The sequence below is a fragment of the Bison bison genome, unplaced genomic scaffold (genome assembly GCF_000754665.1).
Source record: "Bison bison bison isolate TAMUID 2011002044 unplaced genomic scaffold, Bison_UMD1.0 scf7180017864193, whole genome shotgun sequence".
NCBI lineage: Eukaryota > Metazoa > Chordata > Mammalia > Artiodactyla > Bovidae > Bison > Bison bison.
Window position 1 is genome coordinate 2,337,776 of NW_011494765.1, and position 23,227 is coordinate 2,361,002.

General features: G+C 48.8%; 2 protein-coding genes across 7 annotated transcripts in view; one reads left to right on the top strand and one right to left on the bottom strand.

Annotated features, from left to right (window-relative positions):
• The window catches only part of ARPC5L (actin related protein 2/3 complex, subunit 5-like), a 7,476-nt gene extending 5,433 nt beyond the window's left edge, over positions 1 to 2,043 (top strand). For both annotated transcript variants that reach the window (XM_010844051.1, XM_010844052.1), the window contains exons 3-4: positions 175 to 351; positions 1,492 to 2,043. In XM_010844051.1, coding sequence (XP_010842353.1) covers positions 175 to 351; positions 1,492 to 1,554 — 240 coding nt within the window. In that variant the 3' untranslated portion in view covers positions 1,555 to 2,043. The remainder of the gene's footprint in view (positions 1 to 174; positions 352 to 1,491) is intronic.
• Positions 1,918 to 23,227, bottom strand: part of GOLGA1 (golgin A1) — a 44,796-nt gene continuing 23,486 nt past the window's right edge. For 3 of the 5 annotated variants that reach the window (XM_010844050.1, XM_010844046.1, XM_010844045.1), the window contains 12 exons: positions 20,644 to 20,739; positions 18,001 to 18,096; positions 16,984 to 17,133; positions 16,335 to 16,430; positions 11,802 to 11,891; positions 10,763 to 10,865; positions 10,504 to 10,658; positions 9,960 to 10,106; positions 6,874 to 6,933; positions 6,161 to 6,331; positions 5,558 to 5,644; positions 1,918 to 5,112 (listed from right to left, as the gene is read on the bottom strand). In XM_010844050.1, the coding sequence (XP_010842352.1) occupies positions 5,032 to 5,112; positions 5,558 to 5,644; positions 6,161 to 6,331; positions 6,874 to 6,933; positions 9,960 to 10,106; positions 10,504 to 10,658; positions 10,763 to 10,865; positions 11,802 to 11,891; positions 16,335 to 16,430; positions 16,984 to 17,133; positions 18,001 to 18,096; positions 20,644 to 20,739 (1,332 nt within the window). In that variant the 3' untranslated portion in view covers positions 1,918 to 5,031. The remainder of the gene's footprint in view (positions 5,113 to 5,557; positions 5,645 to 6,160; positions 6,332 to 6,873; positions 6,934 to 9,959; positions 10,107 to 10,503; positions 10,659 to 10,762; positions 10,866 to 11,801; positions 11,892 to 16,334; positions 16,431 to 16,983; positions 17,134 to 18,000; positions 18,097 to 20,643; positions 20,740 to 23,227) is intronic. The other 2 variants (XM_010844048.1, XM_010844047.1) reach the window with 2 other exon arrangements.

Here is a 23,227-nt window from a genome sequence, read left to right on the forward strand (position 1 = left end):
TATATATATATATATTTTTTTTTTTTTTTTAAGCATTGCAAATGAATTAGAAATTGGGCAGTGTTCCTAATGAGTTCTGACTACTTGCTTTGGTGTTTCAGAGCCTGCAGTGCAGGATGTGGGTATGCCTGGGCCATGGCTCTAGACCCCATTCCCTTTCTCTTTCCCCTGTAGGAGCGGGCCCAGGGCGTGGTGCTGAAAGTGCTTACAAACTTTAAGAGCAGCGAAATCGAGCAGGCTGTGCAGTCGCTGGACAGAAATGGCATTGACTTGCTAATGAAGTACATTTATAAAGGGTTTGAGAAGCCCACAGAGAATAGCAGCGCAGTGTTACTCCAGTGGCATGAAAAGGTACGTGAACACATTGCCCACTGGCTCACCCCCAGCCCAGGGTTCAGATCAACAGGCCAGGCAGTCCCAAACACAGACAGGATGGGCTGCCTGTGAGAATGAGGGCCACGCCTCAAGCAACCTGGGACATCTGAGCACTTACCTCTCCCAAGGAAGCACTGGTAGGGGTCCACCATCTCTGGTCACTGCCGTTGCTTTAGCTGCGAGTTTTGCTGGGCAGGCCTCGGGGCCTGTAACTTGGCTGGGGAGGTTCAGGCAGGCTTGCTGGTGGCAGGGCTTTGATTACTTTCTTCAGGCTGGCGGAGGTGGTGGTCCTGGGCCTTAGATGCAGGCTGAGCCCTCTGGTTAGCTCTGAGGGCTTCCTGCTCCAGCCTCGTCTCACCTCACCAGGCCACACACAAACAGTGGTAGATACCTTGGCAGTCTTTTAATAGGGCCTTCATCCTCCTGAAGCTGGAAAAGCTGGGCCTGTCCTTTGCTTGTTTTAGTACAAGGTGTTGGGGGGGGCACCTCTTGTCAAGCCAGTGTCCCTCATGAAAGGCTCTGCCGAGTACTAAGGGAGCGGCCCTTAACTGAGGGGTCAGTCACGTGGCCGGCCTCAGGCCTGGGCTGGGTTGTGGCCTTTGGTCCCGCTGGTGGGTGTTCTGCCTGCTCTGCCAGAAGGTGAGCTCCTGGGCTTCGTCACAGAGGTGACCATGGTGCTTGGGAGCTGAGCAAAGACCTCGGAGTGGTCTGGGGGGCCACGCTCTCTGGTCCCTTCATGGCAGCCGGATGCATGAGCTTGTGGACATTTCCACTGCAGTGGGCTAGTGTCTGTTTTAGGGCCTAGGGCTGTGCCTGGGTACAGTGAGCTTGTCAAAGGGAAGCTGGGGGGCTTGGTATGAGCTTGGTGACAGTGTTGCAAGCCCAGTTCTCCTGCCTTAAAGAGCCAACAGCTTTTGGGGACCCTTTGTTCCAGGAAAGGGCTTGATCCCTCGAATGCGGGCCCTATTGGCACCTCTTATGTGCTCTTGCAGGAATGCTTTTTCAGAAGATCTGTGACATGGTCAGGAGTGTAGTCCCGTCTCCCTTGGCAAGAAGCGAGGAGCCCCTTGGCCAACCAGATCTCAATTGACACCTTTTCTTTTGCTGCCCCTACAGGCATTAGCAGTAGGAGGACTAGGCTCCATTATAAGAGTTCTTACAGCAAGAAAGACTGTTTAAAAAAAAGAGAGACTCATGTTACCTCGAGAATTTTGGATGCACAGGCTATCGAAGAAGGGATTGACAATGGGCCGCCTGCCTCGGAACTCCCAAGTCAACTATTTCAGGACCTGCATCCGCTGAAGTGTGTTTTATTTTCAAGGTGGAGGGAGAGATCGTCTTAACTGTTTTCATAAATCCTTTGCAGGATCTGATAGTCTATGCCTTTGTTCACGAGTAACGCAGAACTGACATTGTGACCGTCTACCAGAGTGGCTGGCCTGCCTTGGTCCGGGGTACCTGTGTGCACTGCCTGTTTAAAAGGAGGGAGGGGTGATTTGGGCTGGTGCAGATCCAAGGGCTGCCGTAAAAGGGAGAGCTTGGTTTTTTTTTTTGAAGCGGAAACCCCCTAGGGTTTGTACAGACACCCCGACCTCCCAGAGAAGGCGGGCTCTCTTGGGTTCATTGTAAAGTGCCTGCTGCATCAATAAAGCTCTTGGCTTATTAGTATATACTCTGCCGTGTGTTTCACGTGTATAAAAGGAACGGGAAATAAATGGGATGGTCATGAATGAGAGGTGGCCTGTTCTGGAAACTGGACATGGAGGGGTAGACAGACAAAAGTCCCTGCAGGGCTGCCCGGGAGCGAGCGTGGCTTCCTCACAGTCTGGGTGCAGCAGTCCCTCAGCCTGGGCCACAGTGCTGCTGGCTGCTACACAGACAGGTTTTGCTGAATAACTGTTGTTTTTACTCCTCTGATTTGGACTTAGTTTCGGAGCTTATTTAACAATCCTCAGTTTGTGTGACTGCACTTGGAGTCCTGGGAGTGCACTCAGGTGCGCCCATCACCCGCTCCTGACGCTGGGCTTGGCGGTTTGCCAGGAACACTGTGATGCTGAGGGGTTTTCTTTACAGGAGGAAGAGACAAACAGGTAGGAACAAGCCTGTACACAGACAAGGCACATTTTGTTCCCTGTAACCGCTGACGGTAGGCCTGTCTGAAGAGCAGATGCTTGTCTTTCCTTTTTAGCACATGGAACTGTAGTCTGCATTCTGTTATGGTAAGGACCCCATTCGTATTCCTGAAGCTCTCCCCAGTCACGCGGGCCTTGGAGATGGATGTTGACCAAAGTGACAATCCTCCCAGCTCCTCTGCAGAACCCCCACCCTTCCTGGGAGGTAGGACTAGGCTGCTGGCTTCATTAAACTACAAATATAATATTTACTCACCCAAACCTAACCTGGGAAGGTTCTTTCTGCAAGACAAATGCTCTAAGGCCCTTGAAGCTAGCCTTGAAGTTTTCAAGTGAGACACAAGGTACTAAATTTAACAAGTCACAGAGGAGATGCTGACACCAACCGATAAGTAAAATGCACTGCATCTGGATTGAAGGGCTTTAATCAAAAGTGTATTGCACCACAAATGAATTTTCTACAGCAGTTTTAGATAATACAATCCCTATTTACAACATGGAGGGTGAGATCAAGATCCGATGCTCATATAAAGGGCTCTATGTACTGTCTAGCACAGAACGTTCTATACAAGTAAAAGTAAATTAAATCACTTAAGAGTATTTACTCCACTCTTCCTCTTAAAGCTGAAGGAAATTCAACATGCAGGAGGAAAGCCTAATCAGAACGAATCCTCCCTGTGCAAGAACAGACCTAACGGGGCCCCACAACTGTGTCTAAAACTGCCGGCGGGTGTTGGGGCGTCGAGACCAGCTCAAGGGCTGGAGAGGCCACGGGAGTCGGCGGGGCCTCCCACAGCTGTGCTGGGATCGCCCTAACTACCCAATTTAAGGAACTCTTTCCTGGAACAGCTGGAAGAGCTACTTCCTACTTGTCAAAATGATGGAACAGAAGGGAGTCCTGGTTTGTGTCCCCACCAGATAATGGGAAACGGGCTCCTAGACGCGGGTCGCATCTGCCGGGGGAGCCGCAGGAGGAGGTGGGTAACAAGCGTCACTGGGCAGCAGAGCCCGAGCTGGATGTGGGTAATGCTGCCCTTGCTTGGTACTTCGAGGGCCATGGGACTGTCTTACGTTAACTGCATATCCTTGCTTTCCTGTGAGATATATTTTATATATATATTAGCCCTAAACAATTGAGAAACCTAACATCATTGGGTAACTGATGATAAATCTAGGAGCTCCAGTTAGTAACTCAGTTTTTTATTTAACCAATAAAACTTTCATCAAACTATACAGTTTCCCTTTAGATCTGAAAGTGTGGCTTATCCAGGGCAAGTGTTTCCCTTTCTTTAATGATGATGAATACGAGATTTCATCAGTCACTCCCAGAGCCATCTGCGTGTTGTCGAGCACTGCAGCCAGGCAGGGGCCGCCTGGACGCCACACGTGAATGCAGTGTCATCTTAAATACCCGGGGGTGGGTGCGGCCATGGGGAGACGGTGGCCCCACTTAAAGGGCAGTCCACCTCCAACGTTTGGCCAAGGCTGGGGGGGAGCAGCTGCGGCTCCCTTTGAATACAGCGGACTGTCCCCAGCAGTAGAGAACATTGATTAGCATTTGCTCAGTGTTACAACAACAGAATTAAGATCTAAGCAAGTGAAATACCACCACTGCTTCAGAGGGAGGCAGATTGGGACAAGGATCCCAATCTCAGAAATAATTTCCTCTTGATGCTCTGATTTTCCCTTAAGAACACCAGTTAAATGGATTTTATAATACAGAGGACATGTTTATAATAGCGAGGAACTTTAGCTATAAAAAATAGTTTAAAATGGTTTACCAGCAACCTATCCACCACAAGTACATTCATTAAAAAGGCAATTGAGTGTATTTGGTACTAAGAATCTTTTTACACATTTGCTAGTTTTCTTCAGTAAAATGAGATACTGTCAGAAAGGTGCATATATTCATTAATCCACACTGGCCCCAGAGTACCTTAGAGATGGACACATCTGAAGTTCTAGGATGTCTGAGTAGCAAGGTGAAATAATGTTTCCTTGGGCGGAAGCACTCAAAAGCCTCTTCTAACTCACCTGAACCCAAACTTACGAACAGGGAAAGGGAGCTGAAAAAAGCCAGCCTCACTGAGTTGGCTCTTCACGGCAGAAGCAGGTGGGTCTGCCCTCCTGGGCACCGTTTCGAAGGCCTGTCTGTCCAGCATCATCACCACATGATGGATTGGCTGCCTCCCCTCTGACACAGGCTGAGGGCTTCAGCTTTAAGTGCTAACTGAAAGAAGATTCAGGTGCAGGTGGGTGCTGGCCAGAGCTGGGATTTTAGCAGCACTGTGGCAATGTGGGTTGTGCCAGGGCTCTCCGGAAACCAGGATGTCAGGATCAGCGACCTCCTGAGATTCGTATCAGTCTGCAGGAGTGGGCCTTAAGTCTTGTAAACAATGTTCAGACGCTTGTACAAAATACTGCAGTTACAGTGATTAAAAACCCACCAGGACTGTGGTGTGTCAGTGTTCTTTTCACAGAAAAAGTGTCAGCCCTTGGAGCCCCCATCCCTGGGTAGTGCCACCTAGGACCACGGTGTCCGAGGGTTGGAGATAGATGGCCGGATGCTGCCCTTGGGAGCTGGCTTGGACCCAAACCACGACATCTGTGTTTGAAACAAAAAAGGCTCCTGAGATGAGGAGCCAGGACTGGGTGCAGAAGGAGCTGAAAGATTCCCCTCCCATCCTGCCCTCCTGGCCCTTCCTCCCCTCCACGATCCTGACTCTGGTGGGAGCAGCTCAGTGTTTTCTACTACAGCTTTTATGCAGGTCCTTTATGGGTATTTTTCACTTTTTTAAAAAGTCTGGGTGCTAGCCAGACCTGAGCTGTTGATGAAGTGATACCAATGGGAGTGCTGTCACAGGCCTGTTAGTCAAGTACAGCAGAGACCTGTGGGCACAGAGCGTGTCCTCAGTCAGCACTGCCCCATCAAGTTCATCATCCAGAGGCACCTTCCAAGCTAATGATGCAGCCGTGCACTGCTCTCATCTGCCAGGGCTGGGACGACTGACTAGTTTTTGGAAGGCAGACAGCAGACCAGGAAACCCTACCTTATACTCCAGGGTTTCTTTGAGCATGTTCTCCTCCTCTTGTGAAAAGTTCAGCAACACTGACACAGCTTTTATAAGATGAAAAGCCTGAAACAAAGTAAATTTTGCTGCCATGGGCCTCGATGGGAGTTAGCAGGCGGTCAGCAGCTAACTGGTAGCCATCTCCCGGTCCTGCTCCTCCGGTGCACTCCCGGCTTGGTCGGCAAGGACCACATAGAGGGTGGAGGTGGGCATTCTGAGGGCTGCTGGCTCTTCTCCCCTACCTCTTACTTGGGGACTGGCAAGATCACCAGGACGGCCATGGCAGCTCCCTGCTCTTCAGCAGGAGGCAGGACCGCTGGACAGATGCAGCTCCCTGGACCCTGGCCTCGGCATCCAACCCGCATCTCCTCCCAGGAGCCAGTTCCCTACTAGGAGTCCCCTGCGGGCTGCTCAACCAGCAGGTCAATGCCAGCTGGAGACATGACTAAGTGTCCACACTTGTGGTCAAAGTGGACTGTGGGAAAGGAAGAAAGAAATGGAACTGGTGGGAAGCCAGGTGAGGCCCAGACAAATGAACCAGGTGGAACTCAGTACCCAAAGGGCAATTCAAAAGCCCTTTACCTCAGATTCGCGACAGGACATGAATTTTAAAACCACGTGTTTGAGGTACTCGAAGTTGATCTCACGAGCGTCAGTCAGGTCAGCATTATTTGTGACCGAAGGTGCCATGTTTGACATCTCAGGCCCAGGCTTCTCTCGGACTTCAAAAAGCTCATTATCAGGTCTAATTTTCTGAAAAAAAAACCAAAGATGCTACATTGAGCCCTTCAAGACAGATCTGAAAATGACACGGGAAAGTCACCTGGCCTAGGCTGTGATCACCTGAAGCTCTTTGCCACACACAGAACACAGCACGGTGACAGGGGCTCAGCTGGGAAGGAAGCGCCAGCACCTGAGAAGGTAGGGTGCTGGCTGGGAGGAGGGATAGAGGGACATGAGGAAGTTCAGCCATTTCCTTTATCCGGGTCAGGACTCGTCTCCTGGGGCAGTGAGCACCCGACCTGGCCTTCTGCATGCATGCGTGCTACACACATCACCTCACTGACCTCTCAGAAAACACACTGGCTCACAGAAAGAGGGCTTGTGCCAGGGGTCACAGAGCCACTTTCCAGGAGCACGTTCAAGGTGGCAGGGCCACTGTCCCACCAGCCAACATCTGACTTCCCAGAGATCTGCGGTCCCGGGGGAGGAAGGGAGCACCATCAGGCAGTGAGGGCCCTGAGGAGGACCACGCAGCCAGCAGGGCTCGGGCGGCGGGGAGAAGGGTCACTCACCAGTTCCTTTTGCAGAGTCTTCTTGAGCTCCAGCATTCTTTGCTGCATCTGCTTTATGGTCTGTGATCAAAGTCCCACCCCCACAAAAAGCCATCCATTAAATGCACGTTTCACCATCTCTAAGGTGCCAAGGACCACAGCACAGACAGAAAACCCCTTGGGTCTGCATACACCTGTCAGATGCCCCTGCCTCGTCTCCTGAGAGGCTCGTGCTTACGACACACCCGCCGCCGTGGCCACTCCCCTCACATGCTGCTGCTCTGCACGCACTTGCTCTCTGGGCCCTGCCGGGCCACGGCCCAGTGCTGCCCCCACTATGGCCTGGGTCCTCAGGACTGCTTCAGGCACTTGCCCCTGTAGGTGGCAGAGCTCAAAATGCCTCTGCATAGTACATTCTGTCCTTCAGAATTATATTTACGTGCTATCACCCCAAAAGAGGATACCTGGGCCAAAACTGAACAGTTCTCACCACCACCACTGATCTCCTAGAATACTGTAAGAATTCTCAATGCTGATCTGGAACAGTGTAAGAGATCACAGCTTTTTGGCATAACCCAACAACGCTGGGTTTTATAGCTTTCATTTATTTTCTTATTTTTGGTGAGTTTAATTATTAGTATTACAGGCCTTAAATATAATTTATTACACATTCCATTAATAACCAGAAAGGCTGAACTTTGTTTTCCAATGAAAACATTTACTGTATAAACAATACAGGGAAGAATTTTAAATAAAAATTTCTCCAAAACCTCACAACTCTAACATATCAAAAAGAGTTTTTCCTATGAACTTCTAGCCCATGTCACCATTCTTGCACTGAATAGCTAGAACTCTGAATAGTATTTTGCATTTATCAGAGTTTCCACAGCTTTAGTTTTCCTAATAATAACTTTTAATGTGACAGTAACTCTAGGGGATGCCCCATGTCTTCTTATATAGCCAAATTTCCTTTTTTTTTTTTTGACCACACTGCCTGGTCTGTGGAACCTTAGTTCCCTGACCAGGGACTGAAACCACTGGCATGGCAGTGAAAGCGCCAAGTCCTAACCACCGGACTGCCAGGGAATTCCCTGAGTTTCCATGTTTAAACAAAGCTGTAATAAGCTTCATTTTCTCAAGAGTGGTATGTCCACAGTCCTCTAGAGAACAAGATGGTTGGGCTGGGGACTGTGTAAGCGCCTCCAGCTCCTGTGAAGTACGTCACACTGCCTCCAACACCTCACTGACAGAATGGTGAGATTCTGTTTCATTGTGTATTCTCTGGTTGACCACGGGGCTGGGCATTCCCCCAAAAGTACACTTGCTATTTTATGTTACTTGATTTTCTAGGTTTTTGACTCATTCATTAATTTGCTCAACAAATACTGAGTCTCTACACTGGTCCAGAGACTGAGGAAACAGCGAAAAAAAAAAGGGGGGGAAGAAAAAGGAAAGAAAAAATGTCTGCCCTCTGGAGGGAAAAAGTTAACCAGCAAATCTACAGTGTATCACAAGGTATAAGAGGCCTGGAGAAAAAGAGGAAGGTGGGGGGACAGGAGTTCTGGTGGGGAGGGTCGGCAGAGCAGCAGGGGAGGCCTCACTGAGAAAATGACACCACGGAGGAGGCGAGGGGACTGGGGGAGGATCTTCCAGACAGAAGGCTCAGCAAGTGCAAGGGCCCAGGCGGGAGGGCGCTTGGGATTCACAGAAAGGCGAGGCTGCTGCACGTGAGGAAATGCAGGGGAAGCGGAGGGTGCGGGGTGAAGGGCAGCAAGGAGCCAGACCACTCAGAGGGTGCGGGGTGAAGGGCAGTAAGGAGCCAGACCACTCAGGCTTTGCGGCCACTGTAAGGACTTGGGCTTTTATGGGAACAGTGAGTCATCAGAGTGCTGGAAAAAACAAGCACAGGGGAACCAGTTAGAAGCCCATCCCTGCCCTCCAGGGAAGACAGGGTGGTCACCAGGTAGCAGGTGGCAGCAGGGGCGGGAGGAGAAGCAGCTCCTTCCGCGTATAGTTTGAAGGGAGAGCACGAGGGATTTCCTAATGATCTGGACATTGGCTGTGAGAGAAACAGGGGGTCAGGGATGGCTGCAAGGTTCTGGCCACTTCCTGAGATAGAAAAGATGGCAGCGGATGCTAGAAAGTGCGGTCAGTCTGAAGTCTGGCTCTGAATGTTTCCGATTTCAGCTGCCTTTCAGACACTGACACAGAGAAATACGGTAGATACAGAAGTCTTGAGTTCACGGGCGCTGTCTGGACTGGAAGCGTGGTAAGGTGCCAGCAGCACACAGGACGGGTGAGATCACCAAGGATGCGAGTGTGACCTGGAGAAGCTGAGTGAGGGCAGGGCCCAGGGACACACAGTGTGTGCGTGTCTGTATTGCCCAGAAGAGATCAGTGGGTGTGGGGAGGGGAAGGGGGAGACAGGGAGGGAGCGAGGGAGGGAGGGAGGTGGCGGCGGGGAAGAGAAAGAAGGAACCCCTTTTCCCGTGTTAAAGAGCAACCACACGATCTGCAGGCAGAATTTCAGGCCAGAGCACTAACCAGGCCGTACATTAACTTCACAGGACACAGTAAACCCAGGCTCAAATGAGCCCCTGCATTTACAGGTGCAGAGGCCAGGCAGGATGGGTGGAATCATGACATTTATTAAGCCTCTATCAAATACCAGAAAACTTACAGGAAATTAACAGTTTCAATTCATCACCCAATACCCGCCCCCTAAAACCCCCAAACCGCTTCAAGGCAAGCATCAGCGCTCTCATTTCACAGCTGGAGAAGAAGGTGCAGAGGCCAGGGGACTGGCTAGGACCGGCTGGCGAGGGCAGAGGGGGCGGGGACACCGAGGCCTGCTACTGCCCCAGCCCTGACACTCGGGACGCCACCTCAGGTCAGGGCTGGAGACGACTTGTGGAGTGAGAAAGCAGAGGGCCATGCACGAGGCAAGCAAGCAGAGAAGAGCCAGGAGGAAGGCCTTCTAATGGGAGGTAAGACCGCCCCCAAGCGCGGCCCAGGGGCATCAGCACAAAGCCTGGAGAAGGGGCTGGAGGGTTTTAGGCACAAAGATGGGAAAGGAGACATAAACAGCTGAGGTGAAGCATCCTCACCTTATTTTTCTCTAGAAGTTGCTGCTCCAAGTCCTGTTTTTCCTTCTGTAGCTGCCCCAGATCTGTGGCTGCCCCCATCTCTCCGTTTGGTATTCCCTCCACAGCTGGAAGCTGGTACTCGGGGTCTTGCCTGGCCCTCGAGGTCACCTACAGGGTGGTGGCAGCACAGGTAACGGTCAAGCTACGCCACCGACCTCCTGGGGCGGGGCCAGACTCACTGCAAAGGGGACGACTGATGTGTCCGCCAGGCACCAGCAGGAACCAGACTATGGAGATCCCCTCAGGGCCCTCCGGGGGGGACAATTAACCTCCCATACAAGGAGCCGGCTGGGAAGGAGGGCTTCAGCACTTGAACGCGGACAGGTGTTGTCGCATCAGATGGGCTCCTCAATGCTCACAAATCCCTCGTCAGGGAGGTGCCCTCCCGTTGAAGAGGAAGCTGAAGCTGCCCAGCGCCCCCCAGGCCTGCCCACTGCCTCCGCCCATTGGTGACATGCTGCCCCCCCACTGCCCCCACACCCTGAGCAGCTCAGGCGGGACTCACATGGGGCTTGCTGGCTGACAGCACCAGGGGCCGCTCCTGGCCCGTCAGCCTCAGCAGGTCCTCCCGCGTGGCCGTGGCCTCCTCGGCCCTCAGGCCCTGCAGGGCCTCCAGCTGGCTCTGCAGCTGGCGTGTCTGCAGCAGCGCAGAGTCGTGACCTAGGCCAGGCACAGAAGCAGTGAGCACACTGACTGGGCCCCTCCAGGCTGGGGTCCCCAGCAAGAACAGGCGAGAAGGCTCAGCCGGGGGCAGGGGGCCTCACCTTTCTTCAGCTGGAGAATCTCCTGCTCTTTCTGGAGAATCACTTCCATTTTCTCCTGCAGACTCTGCTCCTTCTCGCCCATCATGGCTGTCAGGTCAGCGGCCTTGGAGAGAAAACCCAATATGAGAGAAGGCTAGGAGTAGCAATCACATCTTCCTTAAAGGAGTCTCCACTTTTCCGTTACCCAGGGTCCTCCATGAATCCCTCCCTGAAGGCCACAGCCTAGAACATTTCCCAAGCTAACCTCTGCACCTATTACCAGAAACACGCGCAAGTCAGTTCTCTTCGGCAGGCACAGGGGCCCCTGCCCCCACGGCCCCCTGCCTGCAGTGGGCCCACCACAGACATGGCCATTAGCCCAGCCTTCCCACAGGCTGTCATGACTGTAACTTCATGTCCTGCGTGCCTGTGGCATGCCCAGCACTGGATGCACACGACTTCACTGTTGTGGTATTCATGAAGGTGTGATTATCACAGGGTCTTTTCAGAGGCAACTCCAACAGACCTGTTAAGAACCTACCACAGCCTCAGAGCCAGTTACCCAGACCTGGGGCTTGAGCCTGAGCCTGTCCTCAGAAGACGGCAGCTTCTCCCACCCTTCTGGCTGAAAGCTCAACTGTGGTCTCTGGGGCCTGCAGCCAGTGGGGCCCACCTCCCAGAATCAGAACCTGGGTGTGGACTTGCCTCCAGGTAACATTTGTAACAGTAACCAACTATCAAAATTTTAAAAGGTTATCCCATGGGGTGAGAGTTTCTTTCCTTTTGTCTTTTTTTTTGGCCACACTCTACGGCATGTGGGATCTAGTTCCCTGACCTGCGATCAAACCCACACCCCCTGCATTGGAAGCACAGTCTTAACCACTGGACCACCAGGGAAGTCTGGAGGGTTTCTAACGTTTTCTCCTGCCTTCCTAGAGACATCAGGGAAACCAAGCAGCTGGCAGCATTCCTAGACCTGTGTCCACCCCCTGCTCTGAAGAGATGGGAGGTAGATCAGTCCTGGCTGGGACTGCTGGGGGCCGCATCCCACGGGCCCTACCTGCTGCTGCAACTCTTCCCTCTGCTTCCGCACCTCCTCCAGGGCTTGAGCCATTGCCACACTCACGATTTCTCTTTGGCTCCATTCTTCCTACAATCCAGAAAATGGGTAGGAGATTTGAGTCCCAAAACCCAGTTCCCACTTTCTTCACTGCACACACCAGGTGAAGCCCACAGAGAGAGGACTGTCTCACAGGAACAGACGAGTGCGTCTCCTGCTCCCCGAGGTTCCCAGGCTACCTTCTGGCTGCACGGCCTTCTGTTCCTCTGTGAGAATTGTCCCAGTGCACAGCCCACTAACCCCTCTAGGGACAGGCATACCGCTGAGGGTTGGTCATCCCATGAGCATGCCAGTCAGTACTCAGGCCAAAGGCTAGAGGACCCAGACTTGAAGAGCTGCTCTAATGAAATCAACACAGAACCACACGACTCAGGCCCATGTGAACGGAGCAGCTGATTGGAACAATTTGGTTACAGAAATGATAACAAGCAACTACTAAATTTTAATAGAGCAAATGTCAGATTCATCAAAATCATCCATAGTACAGGACAGAAAACTGAAGCTCTGAGAGGTCATGTAATTTGCATGAGGTCTGAGAGCGAGTAAGTGGCAGGGCCAGGTTTTAAGCCAGTGCCTGAGCTCAGAGCCAAGGCTCTGGCTGCTACACTCTACCGCCCAGGCCTTTCTACCTCAAGCAGGGCTGCCCCACTGGCCCTTCCCAGATCACGGCGCCTCTTTCCTGACAAACACATCAGTCCTCTTCCCTGACATGACGCTGTGCTCACTCATCAACCCCCAGATGAATAATAATATGGCTTCTCAGGTGCCTGCACACTGGTCAGGAATGTCTGGTGTTTCTATCTACCCACAATCACCCCTTTTGGGCGTAAAAGTCTCATCACTGCTATTCCCCACTGCCGCCCTGCAATTCCACATGGTTCTGGTAGGGCTGCCAATAATAATGCCCCGGTTTTGTGGCTATAGGAATAAGCATGTTCATCAGGCCTGGTCAATCACAGTACCTCATACCCATGGCCAAATCAATCTGTCCAAGGGTGGCTCTGTCATCCAAGATGAACCAATCAAATCCTTTTTTATATCAAAATCCCTTTTTAGTATGGTAACGTTGAGCGGGACATGTCTTTGTTCCCCTGGGGTTGCTAAGCTGGAATGTTATCAGTGTGGAGTTGCTGAAGTGATGTCCTATCATCCATCATGGAGGAATGCAAGGACAAGCTGGGTGACACAGGGTAAGTCAGGTGAGGCAAGCTAGGAGACCAGAGGCCCCCATTCTAGTCGGACAAGCCTTTCTGGTTCTGTGAACTGCTCAGCTTCACCTGTGAAATCTCCTTTTCCACTTACACAAGCCGGGGGGTGAACGGAGGGAGATGCCAACCTCACGGCCTGTCCCTTCTGACGTCTACCGGGGAGCTGTCAGAATTGGCTTTCCACGAGTCCACCTCTAGTAGAGAAGGAAAGCTGGTGGTGGAACTTAAGAGGCTGACAGTGGGACCCTGAACTACCCCAGACAATCCCCCGCGTAGGAGAAGCTCTGCTGATACAGGAGAAGGAACAAGGGGTTTCAGGCTGAGCCGAGCTATGAGATCCTGGCCCTGCAGGCCCAGGTGCTGGGAAGGGGGACAAGAGCGTCATATGCCTACAGGAGCCTTTTCTGGGGAAGTTCAGGAGAGACACTACAACTGACGCTGTCTTAAGGGGACAGGAGGCAGGCTGTGAGCAAGAAAACAGGAAAGCGTGTCAGGGCAGGAAGCAGAGGCTCAAAGCACCTCCATGCCAGGAACTGCACTTGGCACTTTTCATCCATGGTCATGCTTTATCCTCACGGTATCATCCTCTTGAGGTCAAGGGTCATCACCTTCAGTTTGAAAAAAGAAAACTAGATTCCCTCAAGGAGCAGCTCGTGAGGGGCCAGGGTGGCACCCAGAACTGAATCTGTGTGGTTCTAAAGTCTGTGCTAGTGCCACAGAAACACACACGACCCAGGATCTGAGGCTGAGCTCAGGGTCACTGAGCAAGTCAGCAGGCCACCCACACGCACAGTTCTCTGCACCTGGAAATGATTTTCCCAGAGGACTGTTCTGAAAAATATGGATCCGAACAATACAAAAAAAAAAGTGTGTACCTAAAATAATGTTTCAAAATACTTGAAGCACAGATTGACAGAGGAAGAAAGAGACAAATCCAGGATCATAGTTGAAGATTTAGCACCCCTCTCAGCAAGTGATGAGGCACACTGACCAAAACAAACAGACAAAATCAGAAGACCTACAGAAGATGTGGACAATACTGTTAACCAATCTGACCTCTTTAGCATTTGCAGAACGCTCTCCCTAAGAGCAGACTATACATATTTCTTCAAGTGCATTCAGTTACTTACCAAGATAGGTTGGGTCATAAAATAAGTCTAAATAAATATGAAGCACTGAAATCATTCAGAATATTATCTGACCATAATGATATTAAACCAGAAATCCAAGACACTGAGAAAATTCACCCAAACGTTTGAAAATTAACCATGCTCCGAAAAAGCCTGTGTGTGCTGTTTTTCAGTTACTGCCTCAGCCCACACCCAATATTTCATATTCTGCTCTTAGATGCTGAACCTGGGATTCTGCAAACCATGTTTCTCCCTCCGGGTCCAGCCGGCTCCATACTTAGATATTGATCCACACTCAATTCTGCCAGCAGGGGGAGCTCCAGGGAGACTGGAATGCAGGAGGAGGGAGGAAAAGACTCCTCCTTTTGGTCAGATTGCAGTTTCTGCCAGCAATGCAGCTTGGCCCTGGCAGCAGCAAGTTCTTCCTGAAGCAGCAGCTGCATCCACTCTGCAGTCTTCTGACACCTGCAGCTGAATTCACTCATGGCCCTATTGCCCAGCACACACACCAGCACCAACTGTAGTACAGAGCCCCCTCATAAGAGGTCTGACTGGCAAATCTGTGGAGCTCCTCTTCTTAATTCCTAAGAAGAGGACTTAAGTTAATTGTTGGAATAATAAGTTGGAATTTAGTTAATTCCAACTTCTTCACTTTCTTCTCTTAGTCCTACAGTTGGAAAGCTGAGTCCTACACTTGCTACCTTTGTGATATCTTTTAACTGTTTCAGTGCTGGAGAAGAAACTTTACCTTAGAACATAAATTCTCACTCAAATAACTGGGGTGGTTCTTCTCTCCCAGCTGGGCCGTGAACAGTGTGCTGTGCATCAGATTTTCGTCCTGGGCACATACTTGCAATAAGCACTGCTATCCATTCGTTCCTCTCTCTTTACGTCTTCTGTACATCTAGAATGTTCCTTCCAGTACTTCCTTAGTGCACGTCTGTTATCAACTAATTCTTGGTGTTTTGTTGCTTTTCTTTTAGCGCTACTACAATACAGTGTCTGGGTATGGATTTTAAAATTTGTCCTGTTTGGATCTGGAAGAACTCTTAATACCTGTCCCTGTGACTCGACAGCTTTCATCAGTTTGAAAAATTCTCACCCATCATCTCTTGAATGCTTCTCAGTTTTTTTCATTGCCTCTGAGTTTCCACTGACACACGATAAAGCATCTCACAGTATCCTGTCTTTTATCATTTTTTCCCTGCATTTCATTCTGCCCTTTCTTCCATTACTTATCTCTTGAGTTCTAATCTGCTGTTAAGCTCATTGTTTTTTAGGAGCTTTACTTAAGTATAATTGACAATAATAAACTGCACATAATTAAAGTGTACAACTGATGAATTATGATGAAACCATAATTCAAAAAAAACAGTGAAAATATCTATTCCTCCAGAAAGTTTCCTCAGGTCCTTTAGAAATCTACTGCATTTTTACTTTCAGCTACTGCACTTTTCAGTTTTGAAATTCTTATTTAATTCCTTTTCAAAACTACTTTTATTATAATTTCTGAATCCCTGCTAAAATGTTCACTTTTGCCTTTTATATTCTTAAACAGAGCAAGCACAGTGATATACAAGCCTCCTCAAAGGTCTTCCTGCTTCTGTACTTGCCTCCTTTACAGAGCATTCTTCACACAGAGCCAGAGTAATCCTCTTAAAACAAAACTTCTCACATCATCCCTCTGCTTAAAACTTCCAGCTGCCTCCTCGACAACCCCCTAACCATCCACAAATGCCAGTTCCGCTCCTTCTCTACTCACAGTATAGAACTCTCCCTCGGACACTGCAAATGCACACATAGAGACATGACACCTGGGCTTCCCTCATGGTCCGGTGGTTAAGAATCTGCCTGCTAATGCAGGGATGCAGCTTTGATCCCTGGTCTGGAAGACTCCACATGCAGCAAGGTGGCTGAACCCATGCGCTGCAACTGCTGAGCCCGCACACCTAGAAGTTGTGCTCTGCAGCAGGAGAGGTCACTGCAATGAGAGACCCTTGCACCGCAATGACAAGCAGCCATCACTCACCGAAACCAGAGAAGGCCCACAGGCAGCAACAGAGGCCAGCACGGCCAAAAATAAAAATGTTTTAAAAAGACATGACTTTGTGAAACTGACGCTATTAGATAAATACCTTCAGCTTCTTTAGTTCAAGCTGGTGATGCTGTAAAGAACATTCACATTCATTCTTACTTTCTTTAAGGGCTGCATTTTCTTGCTCCAGCTTTCTCTGCAAATTGAGGAAAGTATACATAAAATAAAAGGTCTTTACGCTATTTCCCCTGGGTGTAGGCCTATCTCTTTGACATGTAACCTTTAAAACTGCCCCCTTCCCTTTTGTTGCCACTGCAGGGGTGGGACAGGAGGATAGGGTTTGGGGTCAGAAAGGGAGAGTCACCTGACACTCTCCTCACAAGAAGAACTGAGGCACTTGATTCTGAAGCCTACGGAACAAGGAGGGAGACCAGGGAAAGGCGCAAGCCATTAGGGGTGAGCAGTACACATTTTAGGAAGACAGGAAAGCAGCTGATGGGACCGGTCAGGAAGTGCCAGGAAGTCCATGTGCAGCTCAAGGAAAAGGAAAAACCATCTGCTTGGGGTTTTTGTAAAAAGCAGTCTTTTTACAACCAGTCTCATGAGCAGGTGTGCTGTTAAAAGAGAAAAACTCCGCTAAAAGTGGTGCCCGAGTTCAGAGGCAGGCTGGTCTTCCTCCTGTCAAATGGCCTGGCAGCCTGGCTGCGCGTGAGCAGGGTGCTCCCATCCCTGGTCCTTCCCTCACTCACCAGCTCCTGCTCTGCGGCTGTCAGGTCGGCCACCCGCGCTCTCCCCAGGCCCGCCAGCTGGGTCTCCAGCGCGTGGATCCGCTCCGCCTGCTGCTGCTCCAGAGCGAGGGCCTGCTGCTGGGCACGGCTGCTCTCCGTGTTCGCGGCGGCCTGAGGGGGCAGCCGAGGACAGCTATTCCTGGTGACACAGGCCCTACCCTGTCCTCCAAAGAAGAGTGTCCCGTAGAAACAGCTCTCCTTCCTGACCTTCTCCAGCCTGGGTGCTGCTGAGGTCCCCTGGCCTGCTCAGGAGCTGGACTCTGGGACTGGTCTTGGTGCAGGGCTAGGGGACAGCTCTGGGCACCAGTCCTAAGACACAGCCCTCCTTCACTCTACTCAGTGCTGCCCTCTATGGCTGAGGCTTCCCTAGGGAGGCACACGACACAGGGATGAAGAGCAGGGGCTGTGACCTCTGGAGGGTGCAGGTTTGGCCATTTACCAGCTGGGAGACCCTGGGCTAGTGTCCTGGTCATCTTTCTCAGCCTGCTTCCTCTAGTGAATGAGAACAGCAGTGCATGGCTCTGAGGTCTGCTGCCAGGACTAAATGAAAACACATGTGGGAAAGAGGCAACAAATGTTTTCACTTCTCTAGTTTCTAGCTCCACACCCGACCTGGGGCTGTGACTACGGGCTGAGCCCTTGCTGTCTTCTCCCCAGGGCCTGGAGCTGTTCTCCACAGCCCCCAGCTGCAAGATGAGGTTTGACAGCCAGTGGTCACACAACACTTAACAGTTCCAGAATTAGGCAGAGCCCTGCAGCCAGCTGTTAGGTGGGAACTAGCCAGTCACCACTTCTCCTGGTAACTCAGACCCTCCAGCAGGTCCTGACTCCCTCTCTCTGCAACTGCCTGTCTGCCCACAACCGTATCTAAGGTCCAGATGCCATTCCAGGAGCTGGGAGTGAGTCCGGGGACTTCAAGGGCATAAAGGAAAGGAAGAGTCAGGGGCCTAGAACACAGTAGGCATGATCGCCACTTACGAGCTCTCGAATTTGAGCTTCCCGAGCTGCCACAATGTCACCGCTCCGCTTCAGCTCCTCCTCAGAGGCCTGCAGGCTCTGCTCTAGTTCTTTCACCTAAGAGGCAAAGAGAAGAATCCTTTTGTTCAAAAGAAGCTGAGCAGTAACAAACGGCTTTTAAAGTCAAATTTATTTAAATCATAAAGCAGGTAAAGAAAAAATTTTAATTAGAAAAGATGCTCATAAGTCAATCATTATAAAACACTATCATTCTAACACAGTTTCATTTTTTGACTTTTTTTTTTACAACTTTGTATACAATTCTAGTAAAACTGTGTATTTTTCGTCCGTGCTCAAATTTCCGTCTATGTTTCCATGTAGCCTTCAGATCTTAGATTATTTCCTCAAAGGATGTTGTATAATTTCCTGAACTGCTGCCTACTGTCCAGGTAACTCAGCTGTTTTCCATTTTGCAGATAAAATGAGGCAGCAGTTGACATCTTCATGTAAATATTGTTGACCTGGTTTGAATCACTTGCTTAGGATACATTTCCAGAAGTGGGATTACTGCCCATGAGACAAACTTAGGTTTCCCTCGTTCTACACATACTGACCGAGTCTGACTGTGTCTCTGGCACTGCCCTAGGACACGAGGCCCGCAGGGTGGACAGGATGACACAGCGTCCAGTACTGAGCGAGACTCGGCCTCCAACATGATCTTTTCATCTGACTCCAGCGAACTTTGCCAATTTCTCTTACAAAGTTTTTGCTGAGTAAAGTCTTCCTTGGGGTATCTTTATTATTAAAATACAAGCACGTAGAAGGCTGCAGCTTTGTCAAGGAGAGGGAGGAGCCAAATGAGAAAAGAAGGTTTTTAGGCCTCACGGTTCCTCATATATGTTCAGAGGTAAGTTTTCATGGAAACAACCCAGCAAGAACAGTGTGAGCACTTCCACAGAAGAAAATAGTTATGTTATTTGCTCATGATCACAAATTTTATCAGTGCAGAGCCAGGACTGAAACTTGCCTTTTTAAACTCCTGGATTGAGCAAATATCTATGCAAGTTCCAATTTGCAGGCAGAACTCAAGAACGATTCAGATCCTCAAAAAGCTACGCATGGAGTTATCATATGACCCAGCAACTCTACTCCTAGGAATATACCCAAGAGAAATGAAAGTAAAAGCCCACACAGAACCTTGTTCATACACTAACATTCACTGCAACAGTATTCACAATAGCCACAGGGAGGAAACAACCGAAGTACCTATGGGCAAATGAATGGATAAATAAGGTGCTGTATCTAGAATGGAATCAAGGTCTTAAACAAGGCTTGTTCAGTCTTAAAAAGTAATGAAATTCTGACATATGCTATAACATGAATGAATTTTGAAGACATTACGCTAAGTGAAGTAAGCCAGACACAAAAAGACAAAAACTGTATGATTCCAGTTTTTGAGGTACCTAGAGTCATCAAATTCATAAAAACAGAAGTTAGAATGGTGGGTGCCAGGAGCTGGACAGAGGAGAGAATGGGGAGTTATTGTTTTAATTGGCACAGAGTCGTAGTTTGAGAAGATGAAAAAGTTCTACGAATGGATGGTGGTGATGGTTGTGCAAAAAATAAATGTACTTAATGCCACTGTACACCTAGAAATGGTAAATTTTACATTTATGTGTATTTTACCACAATAAAAAAGATAATTGAGAAATAGAACTGAATTACAATAAAGCTGACAAAGCTGTAGTTAGGAAAAAATATAGCTTTACATATATTAATACTGACCAAGAAACAAGAAAGACTTTAAAAATGAGTTAAGCATTTGCTATGGTCTGAATGTTTGTGCCCCCCAAATTCCTATGTTGAAATCCTAACGTTTGATGTGATGGTGTTAGGATGTGAGGTGACTGGGAGGTACTTAGGCCATGAGAGTGGAGCCCTCATGAATACGATTAGTGTTCTTATACGAGGCCTCACAGAGATCCCCTGCCACTTCTACCACTTCACACTCATGAAACTGGCAAGAAAACGAAAAGGCTGAGAAATGCCAGTGCTAGAAAAGACAGAGATGCATCGATAGGAACTCTCTCGCATCCTGGGCAGCCCTCTGGGAGCGTTCCTATCCTACCGAGTCACGTTAAGTCATACACACTCACTATCCTTCTTAAGGCAACAGAAATGAGGGTAATCTGCAGTGACAGAAAGAAGGTGGCAATCGGGATATCTAGCATCCAGTAGATAACTATGAAGTAGAGGCGGTAAGAACAATGAAGTGGATACAGACGATGGAGCAGTGGAAAGTAAGAAGGAAAATTCATGTACAGCTGTATCATTTATCTAAATTAACATACACATAAAACAATGTTAGCTGTTTTAAGATTATCCAGCAATAAAAGGATCTCTATTTACCACATTAGAATGGTTTCCTATGGGAGGATGGGGAAAGAAGATAAAAGGGAAGAAACAGAGAAGAAAACAATCTTCTGTGGAAGAATGATGCTAATGTGGCAAGAATGGAGAATATGACTACCTCAGTTCTCTACAAGTAAAACCCAAAAGAGAAACCCTTTGGAAGAAAATCTCTGACCCAAGGGAAGTCTCAGCCACAGCCATGTCATCTAAGGGCACCAGGGCACCACCCAGACACAGGACTGAGGTTAGTACCCGAGTCTCCAGGTTGTTGATGGCCTTGGCCTGGCTGCTTCTGGCTGCCAAGAGCTGCTGTCTGGTATCGTCCAAATTCTGCTCAGCAAGTGTTTTCTGTAAGTTGAAAGAAGAGAAAAAGAAAACAGTCATTTCTCCATTGCATATACATTTACTGATATCTACAACACATTATGATTTGTGCGAGGCACGAAGGACATGAATATGCACAAAAAACTCCAAAACAGTAGAGAGAAAATTCACATATTGTAAAGTATACAAAGATGAATTTCACAGGTTTTTGACTGAGGCTGCGGCAAAGACTAACCCAAGAGAGTATATAACAGAGTGTAACAGTGCTCACAAAGTGGCAGCAGAGAGCAGGGGACGCTCACTGCCTCAGGAAAGGAAGAGGCTTTACTCTTCATAGCTGGCCAGGGCCAAACCAGAGCACCTGGGCAGAGGGAGGACAAGCAGTGCAGTTCAGTTCAGTTCAGTTCCGTAGCGTATGACTCTTTGCGATCCCACGGACTGCAGCGTGCCAGGCTTCCCTGTCCATTACCAACACCTGGAGCTTGCTCAAACTTATTTCCATCAAGTTGGTAATGCCATACAACCTAACCATCTCATCCTCTGTTGTCCCCTTCACCTCCTGCCTTCAATCTTTCCCAACTTCAAGGCCTTTTTAAGTAGTTAGTTCTTTGTATCAGCTGGCCAAAGTACTGGAGTTTCAGCTTCAGCATCAGTCCTTCCAATGAATATTCAGGACGGATTTCCTTTAGGATTGACTGGTTTGATCTCTTTGCAGTCCAAGGGACTCTCAAGAGTCTTCTCCAACACCACAGTTCAAAAGTATCAATTCTTCAGTGCTCAGCTTTCTTTATAGTCCAAATCTCACATTGATACTTGATTAATGGAAAAACCATAGCATTGACCAGATGGATCTTTGTTGGCAAAGTAATGTCTCTGCTTTTTAATATGCTGTTTAGGTTGGTCATAGCTTTTCTTCCAAGATGCTTGTCTTTTAATTTCATGGCTGCAGTCACCATCTGCAGTGATTTTGGAGCACAAGAAAATAAAGTCTGTCACTGTTTCCACATCTATTTGCAATGAAGTGATGTGACCGAATGCAATGATCTTAGTTTCCTGAATATTGAGTTTTAAGCCAGCTTTTTCACTCACCTTTCACTTTCATCAAGAGGCTCCTCAGTTCCTCTTCACTTTCTGCCATAAGGGTGGTGTCATCTGCATATCTGAAGTTATTGATATTTCTTCAGGCAATCTTGATTTCAGCTTCAGGTTCATCCAGCCCGGCATTTCACATGATATACTCTGCATGTAAGTTAAATAAGCAGGGTGACAATGTACAGCCTTGATGTACTCCTTTTCCAAGTTGGAACCAGTCTGTTGTTCCAGGTCTGTTGCTTCTTGACCTGCAAACTGATTTCTCAGGAGGCAGGTAAGGTGGTCTGGTATTCCCATCTCTTGAAGAATTTTCCAGTTTGTTGTGATCCACACAGTCAAAGGCTGTGATGTAATCAATAAAGCAGATGTAGATGTTTGTCTGGAACTCTCATGCTTATTCAATGATTCAGCAGATGTTGGCAATTTGATCTCTGGTTCTTCTGCCTTTTCTAGTTCTGGCTTGAACATCTTGAAGTTCATGGTTCACGTACTATTGAAGCCTTGCTTGGACAATTTTGAGCATTACTTTGCTAGCGTGTGAGATGAGTGCAATTGTGCAGCAGTTTGAACATTCTTTGGCATTACCTTTCTTTGGGACTGGAATGAAAACTGACCTTTTCCAGTCCTGTGGCCATTGGTGAGTTTTCCAAATTTGCTGGCATATTGAGTGCAACATTGGATTTTACTTCCATCACCAGTCACATCCACAAATGGGCGTTTTTGCTTTGGCTCCATCTCTTCAATCTTTCTGGAGTTATTTCTCCACTCTTCTCCAGTAGAATATTGGACACCTACCAACCTAGGGAGTTCACCTTTCAGTGTCATATCTTTTTGCCTTTTTATACTATTCATGGGTTCTCAAGGCAAGACTATGGAAGTGGTTTGCCATTCCCTTCTCCAGTGGACCATGTTTTGTCAGAACTCTCCACCATGACCCGTCCAACTTGGGTGGCCCTACACGGCATGGCTCATAGTTTCATTGAGTTAGACAAGCCTGTTCCAAAGAATAGCAAGGAGAGATAAGAAATCCTTCCTCAGTGATCAATGCAAAGAAATAGAGGAAAACAACAGAATGGGAAAAACTGGAGATCGCTTCAAGAAAATTAGAAATACCAAGGGAACAGTTCATGCAAAGATGGGCTTAATAAAGGACAGAAATGGTATGGACCTAACAGAAGCAGAAGGTATTAAGAAGAGGTGGCAAGAATACACAGAAGAACCATACAAAGAAGATGTTCATGACCCAGAAAACCACGATGGTGTGATCACTCACCTAGGGCCAGACATCCTGGAATGCGAAGTCAAGTGGGCCTTAGGAGGCATCACTATGAACAAAGCTAGTGGAGGTGATGGAATTCCAGTTGAGCTATTTCAAATCCTAAAGATGATGCTGTGAAAGTGCTGCACTCAATATGCCAGC